This window comes from Bombus impatiens, unplaced genomic scaffold, assembly GCF_000188095.3.
Source record: "Bombus impatiens unplaced genomic scaffold, BIMP_2.2 scf_0017, whole genome shotgun sequence".
In the NCBI taxonomy this organism is placed as follows: Eukaryota; Metazoa; Arthropoda; class Insecta; order Hymenoptera; family Apidae; genus Bombus; species Bombus impatiens.
The window spans coordinates 76,161-87,863 of NT_176436.1; the positions used below are offsets into that span (position 1 = coordinate 76,161).

Genomic DNA, 11,703 nt, shown 5'->3' on the forward strand with positions numbered 1-11,703 from the left:
GCGGCGGCGGTGGCGGCGGAGGCGGTGGTACGAGGGTGCAAGCCCGCAGAACGTATGCCACATTGGATCTAGGCAGCATGGGGGTTGACGTCACTCAAGGTCCACTCACACAGGATTCTGTGACCGAGGACGCACCGGACAATACCGACAACCATAACCTAGGGTGAGTAGAGATTCGCTAATTTCGTTTCGTTGACATTAAATACGAATTCACGTTCGCGAATAATATATGAAACGGAGAACGTGGTCGTGATTAAATTCTTGGATACATGCGAAAATATTATAGACATAAATGAGCAGACCACACGGGCTAAACATGATAAATCCACTTTTGATAAAAGTTGAAAAGAAGAAAATAAACAGATAGATACAGAGATACTGATAGCTTAAAAGTTGGTGACGTAGAAAACATATTTAATTCCAATATATTTTCAAAAAGACACGCGTAATTCCAGAAATAAATGTAAAAGGACATTTGGAAATGTAGGGTAGTTTAACGGCATGTACGACTAGAATTTTAAAATAAGAGAAATATAATTTATCATGTGTCATTCTCATAGTCTTAAATCGGAAATCCCGACTATCCGAATACCGGTTAAAGAGACAATGTATTATCGTAATATCGATTCAGAAAATTTAGAATATAAATCTGAAGGTAATATTACATTTTTATATAAAAATATTTATTTTTGTTTAATTCTGATATTTAACGATCATATGAAGATAAAGTTATTGTATCGTCGAAAAATCCGATCGTTCTAACAGCTTGTGTTACGATCAGTTTGTATAATTAAAGTTCTACTGTATGTATATCTAAAATCTATAACGTAATGCCTAATATACTCGATTTGACGAAACAGATAGTCTGATTTCCAGAACGTCCATAATATAATCCGCGATTTATATTAGTCGTCACAGAAATCCACCATTTTCATCAGAATATCATTACGTTTCTGCTTTTAAACGGGTGGCGAGCTCGCAATGACTCTCCGAGTTTCCCTTATTCGTAATATTCTCGAGCGGCTGTCGAAAGCTTCGTATAAGCGAGAAATCGGCTTCTCGAAGCGAAATCGAGAAATCGACTCGCTGGGAATGTTCCTCGTGGTCGTACCTAGGTAATATAAGATCCGGCCAGGCAGAATCGTTGATAAAAGTCCCGAGTCGGACCTCATCGGACTACCGCATAAAATTTCAATAAATCCGGATCCGTGAAAAGGACTCGGACAGAAGGAACGTATAGTCGATGGTACAAGCCAGTTTGAACTTATTCCCGACTGTTACACGAGAGGGAGGGTCTAGGTATTTGTTCGATCACTGAAACTTCTCTTCGTTCAGCTCCGACACTCTCATCGAAACTCCTTTGTCTTCCACGGCTGTTATCGAGCCCTGATAAACGTTGAGAACCACCTTAAAGGGAACCGTCGTTTCTCCCTCTTTGTTCTTTCTTTTTTTTCCTCTGTCCCTTCGATGAAAACCATGAAACAAGAGATTCTCATCAATTCGATGTCTATTTTTCCAATTTGATCGGAATTCTTTTGAAATCATGGCGAATTAAGACTTTTTCCGGACTGTAGAGAAACGAACACAGCACCGATGAATCGAACGAGCAACTTCGTCAAACCATTCCAAGTTATTCGAACGCGACTGTTACACCGGCCCTCCCGTATTCGCGATTGTTCAACGGCCTGGAACTCTCCGCGTCTCCTTCGTTCGACACTCCGGTTCTCGCCCAGCTGTTAAGTCCTTTCGTCTCGAGGACCTTTTGTCGGCGATGTTTGGAATTACCCCAAGTCTCGTCCTGACTCGTTAATCTCGCAAACGAGGTCTCCGTGAACTCGATCGCGGCTCCTTTTCGTCGATTTCAGAATTAGATTGGAGACGTTCCTCCGGTTTCGTCGCTTTTCACGATCGTCGACGAGTTTGTCGCCACGATTCATCCACAATAAACGATCGAAAAGTGTGTTTTATGGTGAGAAAGATATTTCGTTGGAAAGCTGTCGAGAAACTTACACATCGTATTTATATTAAAAAAGAAACAGACGTTAAAAGGATAGTCTTTGGAGTTGATAAATATATTATCACATAGCTTAAGCATTTTGAACTGCCTTACTATCTTACTATTACCTCGTCTTTCAACATCTTACGAATTCGTCTAGGATCCGAGCTAAAAACGCGAAAACCAATTGTACATTGAAATATTAGAGAAAAGGACGAACTTAGAGTTTACCAGTCGATGAGTCAGTGATTTGGTCATCCAACAACTCGTTTATTCCCGAAGAATAATTATCTAAAACGAAGTTTAATGAGGCAGAAAAAGAATCGTAGCTGCTGTGAACGCACACACTCTAGCTGCACCAGGTTTCGACGCGTTCAATCAACACGTATTTTAATGAACTACTACTGCTTTTTCGCCATTTCATTTTGTTCGGTCTGCTCCTTTTCTTTTTCTGTACCTTTGACCCTCGTCTTCTTTTCGCTGCTCGGAAATCCGGACAAACATAAAAATGCAATTAAGGAAACGCCTGGCGTCTGGCAGAGGCCGCATACTTCTTGTTCCGTCGTGAAAGGTGGCTTCTTCTTGCTCGTCCCGACGACTTCCTCCTGTACCACCCTTCATTACCTCTTCTTTCTCCTTTGTCTTCCCTTCGAGCTGCCTAAATTCAGTCCACCGTTCCGTTGGCTTGGTTAAATGGCCGCAAACCCAGGAAACAGACTAGAGGGAACGCCACCGTGACATCGAACTTTGAAGCATCCAGTTCAAGCAATTAAAAAGTTCTACGGTGAAGGGATTCAATAGGCGATCGACCAAAGGAGATCCTTAATCGTCCCTGGTATTTTGATGCCGTGTTCGACGAAGACGATCACTCTTCTCCTATTAATCGTGAATTCTGAATACGACTGGAAAAAAAGAAAACCGTTCTTCACTCGCCATCGATATTTTAGGACAACGATTTGAAATATATTGTCGCATCGAAGAAGGAAAAATATCAGCGAATGAAATCTCCAAGCTAAAACAAGAAAGAAATCTTCATAATCACAACTGTCGATGAATGGAATCGTGACTGTCGATGCTGCTACGAGGTAAATGGTTAAAAGGCTCGCACTGATGCATCTGAATGCTCGCAAACTACATAAACAAACACTTCGGACGTTTCATCGGTTGGAATCGACGCCTGTCGCCAGGTCCGACGCATAGTAAGGTAATGAAGCTATCAGCGAATGACAATCCGTCGCAACTGATCGAATTTTACGGTCGAAGCAAAGTGGAAAAGCGAATTTCCCTGCCTGCAGGCCGACCCGCTTTCATCGTGGGTGTAACGTTAACTTCGTTTGCGTTGATGCGCCTGAAACGTACGCAGTGTTACGTTGTTAGGCGCTTGACGTGCTCGTATAATTTCATGCATCCGAGGTGGCTACGTCACCATCGCGTCGCCGGAAAATCGGTAACCTAATAACGTGCTTGATTATTCGACAACCGTCCGCGGTAATTGCCGATCGCGAAATCTTTTCCCGCAACCTTCCCGGATAACTTCGTTTACGTCGCATCGAACATCGTTCAAACTTGGGATCGCTCCAATTCATTTACGCGTTCTGCGTATAGTAACTCTGCTCCGATAGTTAGGCTTCAGATAAACGATTTACGTCTTTCTCTACGAGAAATTATGGTGGACAGATACTAAAGTCGAAACGAAGGGAACGTTGTACGAGTGTGGTAAGTTCATTGGTTGGATACAGTACTATTACACGGTAGACGATCAAAGTTACACGATAAGTTGCCGGAATACTTTTCCCCCAAATTTAAGCGATCTGCCTAATATCATGGGGTCTCGATTTTACCTAGTTCATCTTCTATAATGGATAGGGAAAGTTTGAAGTGTTAGCGAAGAAGCTATTCTAGAAGTCATCGTGGCCAATTGGAGCTTTCCAGAATTGGATATTTGGAATCTTCCGGAATCGAATGTTCGAAATGTAGATTCGATTGTCTAGAGCCTTTCAGAATCGGCTGTTCGAAACTTCTTGAAACTGAAGATTCCACTTTAGTCGTTCATCTGACGAACTATCTTTCTGCGAAATGAAACATAAGAGCGGAGAGCTGAATTGACTGATTCACTAAAAAACGAAATACACGCGATGCAGCTACTATCTTCGCAACATTTTCTGTTCGTCGGAGAACGCATGCATAACATTACACTCATGTACATTGCGTCATTAACTCTTTGCGATTGCCGTATTTTCTTCGATGGTATTGTATTTTCTACCAATTAGTCGAAGCAACAAACGTTTACAGTTTGAAATGAAATTTCGAATGCCGCCACTGAGGCACACATTCAGCTGCATAAAGTTAAAAATGCAATCCTGCCCAGTCTTGCATCGTCATCACTGCAAGATCGCCAAAATATTGCACCGATCTTCGCTTACGCCAAACTTTAAGAGGAAAACCTAATGGCCATGGCGAAAGAGGAAAACCCAATGGCCATCGCGATTGCAGAAGTTCTACGATGAAAAGTTCGTCACCGTATCCGGTGTCCAGACGGTATCTGGTAACATTCGGCTGGCAAAAATGGCTTGGAGAAGAGTCGGTGCAATTTCGAGGGTCGGTCGCTTTGTCAAAGGCGAGAGAAGAACGAGCGAGAACTGGACGAACTCTCGGCAGAACAGAGAAAGCGAAACTGGACGGTGATGGGACTAGACGCGAAATGTCCTGATATTTCGTTCCAACCTCCGGCCCTCGAGGTGGGATATTAGACGATAAGCCTGCGAAAAAAGGGGTCGTTGGACGGATGAGTAGAGAGCTGCAACGACCGCCTGGCTCAGAGATTGAACTTCATCTAAACTTGCGACAAACTTTGCTCGTACTTGCCGCTATCTCTCATACTTCTGTCGAATCTCCGTCTACAACCCTTAACCTTGTTCCACTCTGACGGTGCCGCTGGGAGGGATGAGAGAAAGTTAGGTGACAGGCAACGAACTGCTTCTGTTCTCCTCCGCCAGAAGGATGTCTCCTGGTTCTTTGAAAGCAAAAGAAGGTAAACCAAAAGGGAAAAGCAGGTATTCAAAGGATTCGATTCAAAAGAGGACGAGATAAAGACGAGGGAAACGAAAGTTGAGAAAATCCGAGTGTCTATCAGGAAAACAGAAAGTAGCATGTTTCACGATGAAACGAGCTAAAACGATCAAAAGTAGAAATCAAAGGAATGACTTAAGAGACACCAACGTTATCAATTAACGGCGTTTGTCTTTGCCATTCGTCTTGCGAATTTCTTCTTGAAAAGATCCTCTTCAACGAGCTCCTATTTTCTCTTTAAAGGAAGACAAAATCTAGGAAGGAATAAAAGAAAGTAGAGGAGGAAGAGATAGAGAGAAATCCGTGAAATTCGACGCGCTCGAAAGCGAACAAATCGCGTTTCAACGTTGACGTGCCGCCAGAGAGCGGAAATTTGCTACCGAACGGAAGGAAGGGCCGATAGAGCGCGGTCGGAGCAGAGGTACCAAGCTGGACGTGCACGATCCACAGTCTGGATTATATATTTTCCAAAAGCATAGCAGAGGCTAGAGAAAGACGAGAACGCCGGCCATCCGGCGCGCTTAATATATCCGCATTATTCTTCGTCTGGTGAAAACTGGCTTGGTCATAGAGCTAGTAACTGATGCAAGTCCCTGGCGGTAGTAGTAGTAAGGACAGGCCAGACAGAGGTAGATTAATGCAATCCGCATCAATCTCCATCGGGGTTGAAGGGCCGTCTTCCCTCCAGGAAGCCATCAGCATCGCCGTTCGTATTCACTTACGCCTGTTCGCCGTTATTATGCATCATTTTGCTCTCGCTTTTTTGGCCAATCATCTCATCGCCATACCGGTAGACCGAGTGTTCAGGCAAATGGACCGATTACCGTCGAGTAGCCGCGCGATGTAAAACATCCGTGGCCCAACAGTTCCCTAGTGATAATTGAATTTTTATCGTTGTTCCCTTCTTCGGGGCATTATTCGTCGAGCTATTACGCGAATATCTCGTTATCGATGTTCTTTGTGGTGCTGTGGAAAAAAAAGGACAAAAAAAGAAGGAAAAGAGCGTTCCATTAGGGGCCTGTTAGTGGATTTGTCAGTAGACTGCCTAGGCTTCTGCTTTGAAAAGGGTAGGTCAGGGATTACGTAGGATTGATACGCAGGAAATATAGGGATGATAGAAGACTTTTGCTCAAACATCTTAAAACGTCTTTCGTTCTTAGCAAAACTCCAATATTTCATATACACCGTTCGAAACAATTGGTACAACAAGTAATTGTTTAGATTCAGAACTTTCAATTACATGCAGTTTTTAGTAAATTTTCATGTGTTTCTTATATACGAGGTACCAAATATTTTTGTATTATTTTCCTTTATCACATATTTTTTCATGCTTGACCACATACAACAACTATTCCAGTATTTTCCAGTGGTACTGGAATTTCGACAATTATGTCTTTGCTTCATATTCCTGTAGCTGTGAGTATAGAAGAACCTCCACTTTTTCTATGTAATTCGAATAATCCTCGTAATAATGAGAAAAAAATCACCTATACCACGATGCATTCGTGTCTTTCGTACTTTTCGCCGGTTTCGAACCACAGCAAAGCTATCGAGTTAACGTACGCCAGGAAGCAGCGCCTCTTCATTTTTATTATCGCCTGGTTATTGTGCGGCAGCGAGCATGTGTCGCGATACGTGCGGGCAACGCGAACTTCTCAACGACAGACACACGCGTCAGGGTTGAATATGCGCGCATAATCGCGACCTGGCGTACAAAGCGGTGTCTCGTAATGGGCATATCCCTGTATCCTGATAAAATTCCCTCCCAGATCTGGCCCATTCAGGAAGCGTAAACCCGTAAGAAACGACGACGGTCGCTATTCGAACTACCCTGTGAATTGCGGGTCATCCTCTATAATACTGACACAGACGGAAGAGAGACAGAAAATACTCTTAGCTGTAAGTTTCCTCTATCGGTTTCGTTGATATCATTCATACTACGAAAACTATAAAGAAATATCGCGTAACTCAACGCGTGACACAACATCAAAGATTTACTTTATCAGCGAGTTTAAGAGCTCGTGATAAAAATCATCCTCTATCGTCTCTTCGATTTCTGTTCAGTATATTTCAATTCTTTCGTATTTTTTGTATATAATTAAATAACGAAGTTCTAGTCCTAATATTTTCATAGAACCGTATCGTACATGTACCTATATTTCTCTTAGCCCCTGATATTACTCTGAGGATACATCCATGGCAGATTAAAAGCCCCCGGCAGATACGATATTATTAGTTCTATTTTACATCAACTTCGAAACAGCGTAACGTCTACTGTACTTAATAAAAAGAGGAGAAAGTAGGAAAGATGGGTAAGAAAGTTTTCGGGTAATTCACGCGCCAGCGTTCAGGGAGCGTTGTAAGTCACCTCGACAACACCCTCCGGAGCACTCGAAGCCGAAACGCACACACCCGTGAGAAAGAACGAACCATTTCCAAGGGTTCTGTGAAAAAAAAAGGAGAGGAAGAAGAGAGGGTCGGAAGACGAAGGAGAGAGGAGGGAACGAAGGTATCGTGGAAGAGGCTAAAAGTGGCGGAACTCGCACCTCGCTAGGATAGGTATCTTAACGATCGTGTCTGAGGCGGGATACATTGGGCGTGAAATAAGGCGCCTTTGTTAGGGCAGCTTTTCTTTAGAGCCGGCACCCCGCCTAGCCGCGACTCATTCCCTCGAAGCGTTCGCCTTTAGTTTCCTTCGTTGCCACCCTCGCAACCGCAACCTCCGTCAGGATCACCGAACAGAGGGTCCACACTCTCTGACGCTCCGTGTCTTTCGCCAGGATCGTTCTGCTCGTACCCGATGCAGGAGGACTGACAGAAAACGAACGTTTTCTCGAGACGTTGTAATTTACATTGAAAACTGATACTTTTGATCCAGATGAAACATTTATTTGGTAGACAGTTTTATTGCAGCATATTTGGAGCAATGGAAAAAGGAGGATTTCGATACCAAAATAGGAATATAATTAGATAGAGTCTAAAAATTATGACTCAACGACTATGGTTAAGGATTTTTATAATTTGAAACTCGTTAAAGACTAACCCGCGTATTCTTCACGCGATATATCCCCAGGCCCGAGCATTCTCTGTCTCTTGAAGCAGACTACGAAAATTCCTCCCTGCTTTTCTCTTCTCTTGGCTTCGAATATTTTCACCTGGGTGCTGAACATTGCTTGACCTTGAAACGAAATCGAATCGGTGGCAGACGAGTGATATCGTATGCATTCCGCGCAGTCGTCACTGTATCTTCAAGCCTGTCACGTCTCACGCTCCCCATATACGATGTGGAAATTTATGATAGGCTGGCAGGCGTCCTCGCGTCCCTGTAATCCCTTAACGCCGTTACCTGCAACACAGTCTTGCTTTCCTTATTTCTACCGATAGTTCACGGGGAATTTCGAGCCGCGACATTATCGTCGATCACGCGTCGAATAAAGAACACGATGAAACAGAGGGTTGACATAAACCAGGGCGTCCCTCGTTCAAGATTTCCAATTGATATCAACGCATAATCCCGCCTCTATATACCTCCGTGTATCCTCTGATTTTCCTCCGAACCGAGGTCACGCGTATTATTCTATCGTTCTTTGATCCGATCTTAGATTTCGTATGTTCGCTTTGACCCTAGCTACCCTTCGAACGGATACGGAAAGAATCGAAATCGTCCACCTCGAAGATAAATATAATGGCAACATCGAGCAATACGGCTTTTCCGACAACACGTACAACATATAGGAATCAAAGCACGACAGTTCGATGGAATCTGGCAGTTCCAAGGCGCCCAAGTTTAACTTGCGAGTGTTTGCTAATGAACTCCCAGTAGCGCAAGTAGAGCCGGTCAGTACATAGTCGGCCACAGAACTTGAGGAACCTCGTTAATGAGAATAGGCATCGCGAGTACCGTACAACTACCGTGAAACACAAACGTTTCAACAACGTCTAACGAAGAAACAGCTACAAGGTATAATAGGGAGGCGCCGGCAAAAGGTAAACGACACATTGTTCTCGTACCAGTGCAGTGGTAATATCGAGTATACAGTGGACCACGTTGTCAGGGACGAGTAATATACTCGTGGACGCTCGCTAGTGGGCCGAGCTTGGTCAACTATAATTCCAAACGCTTAAATAATGCAACGAATGCATCCACAGACCGCGCATACGCGGCTACATTCGAGCGACGCGGTTTCTCGTCGACCGCGTTTTCCTCGCCGATAAAACTTTCACGACTATCCCCGGATCGAAGTTTTATTGCGGCTTATCGATTATCTGCCATAGACGTAATTGGATTATTTCTCTGTTCAGGACATTGATACCTCTCTCCCCCCTCCCCTTAGTCCCTTTCGACCCGATTCGTTTAACTACGATAAAATTGAACTCGGTCAACGACATATTTTTTTTTATCTTCTCGCGCCCCGAGGAAACCGAATCCGGATCATTTTGATGCTCTTAAATCAAATCGAGCGACGGGGCCGTTCTGCGTTTATCCGCGTTTCATAGGCATCCCTCTCCGATTTGTCTGTACTGAGTTTGTGGAATACGTTTTCAACAATAAATTAAATGGATTATCCATAATATTAAAAGTAGACTAAAAGGATTCAGTCTTTGTTTTCCTACGTCAAAAACAGATATCGGTGAAAATCTGTAAGTGGATCGACGCGTTTAATAGTCGGACGTTCCGACGTTTGCCGTTCCACCGAGGATTTTATTACGAGAACAGAGAAGGTGGATTTCCGGAAACATGGAAATAGCAGTTACTCGAAATCGAGGTCAGATAGGGCAACGGTTTCTAGAAACGTTCGGTACGCTCGATTCATATTATAATACGCCAGAGAAATTGCTCTCTTTCTCGTCTAGCTACGCTGCATTGCGGAACACCGTATTGCGGCGCGTTTGATGCAGTTCCCTGGCGTAAATGTGTCGTGTTACGATAGATCCTCTTCAACGGCTTTTGCAACTTGCTTTATACGTCATACCTGGCCATCTTACAATAGCGCGACGCCCAACTATAAATGTATATCGATTCCATGCCCACGGAGATAAATACGTCACACGGCGTACAGAATACACGACGTCGTTTTTGATATCAATACTGATCTTCAAAGCAGCCGCGTGAGACGCCAATGCGTTTCGATCGCGAGATGTTTTTCCAATCAGATTTAATCTCGACGTCGCGCGTTCAACGACTCACGGCATCGAGAACAGAAAGAAAGAGGAAAAAGGGAAAAGAAAATGAAAGCGTATCGTGTAACGGGATCTCGATGTTCCCCTGCGACTGATGAAAACGAGGCTGTATCACTATGAAAAGTTTCGATTCCCAGCTACGAGGAAGAACCTATATTATGTCTGTCGGTCTCGAAATTTCTAAGGGAAGATCGATACTCCGCCGCGATAATTATTTAAAGCAACAACCCGGGATGGTTTTTCCATTACTTAGTACGGATTAAATGAGATCACCCTTTTTCTTTTTACGAGGAAGAACTGAACATGGTTTACGTAATTGATGAGGTTTGAGGAAAGTGTTAGATATAAGAAACCAAATATTTCGTGTAAGATAATTCTGGACAAAATTGATCTGTAATAGAGAAATTTGGATACTATTAAACGTTAAAGCGTATTATTATACGTATCTGTAAGGATTCTGAAATTCATCACACGACGCTTTAAATAAATGTAGCTGTTACGTATCATTCCCTGTATTTAGTTCGTTTTTGGTAGAAATGCACTTTTCTCGTCTCACATTTGGTAGAATAACGAGATTATCGATATCCAAATTGATGTTATTCTCAGAATATTAACGATCAAATGACGTGAGAAATGAAAGCATAGAAATATATGCGGAACAAATAGATCATAGCCCGAAAGTTGACCCAAAAATCGAGTTCTAAAATGAGTCATCAACGTCCACATACACGTTCCATTTATTTTAAAGATATGGAACACACGATTAAGTAAAAATTAAGAACCAGAAATGTAAAAGTACGATTTATAGACAGAAAATAAACCTATTCAGGTTCTAAACTTGGTAAATCTGTTACTTTCTAAAGTGTGAAAATTAAACACGGGGTAGAAAGCAGGGAAATAAAGTAACGAATTGCCATGAAAAAATTAGCCCAAAAATTTATGCTGCAAAATCACCAAATCGTTGCAGTCCAAATTTCGCTTTATATCCAAACCAAACAACGACGCTAAATGAAAATTCGATACGAGGGAACTGAAAATACCAATCGGCCGTTAAGTTAAAAAATTAACTTTGAAATTGCATTTCTAGAATTAACGTTAAATGGGGAGAATTTTCTCGAGGAAAACGAAAACGTAAATTACAGCGAGAGAAATCGTTCGAATAGCACGGGATTCAGCGAGGCGTCTAAATCCGCTATTCTTCGGCCGAAGAATACGCGTCGCATCCTATCGATCCCTGGGCGCCCGGAAAAACGTATCCGACCGGGCGCATTCACGCACGAGGAGGCGCGGCCGGCCGCTGAAAATTTCAATCCGCGATTTCCATTCTAACGAGAGGCGGCGGACGTCGATCGCGGCGCACCGCCAAGAGGCTTTCAATTTCATGCAAATCGGCGGGCATCGTTGGAAGAGGTGCACAAACACATCTGCGTATCTCGACAGACGTAGACTCGCGCGCG

At 43.2% G+C, this 11,703-nt stretch overlaps 1 protein-coding gene across 9 annotated transcripts in view; it reads left to right on the top strand.

Moving 5' to 3' along the window:
• The window catches only part of LOC100742927 (protein Fe65 homolog), a 128,622-nt gene that overhangs the window by 67,421 nt on the left and 49,498 nt on the right, over positions 1-11,703 (top strand). For 8 of the 9 annotated variants that reach the window (XM_024364606.2, XM_024364603.2, XM_012395006.3 and 5 more), the window contains one exon: positions 1-163. In XM_024364606.2, coding sequence (XP_024220374.1) covers positions 1-163 — 163 coding nt within the window. The remainder of the gene's footprint in view (positions 164-11,703) is intronic. The other variant, XM_033318365.1, reaches the window with a different exon arrangement.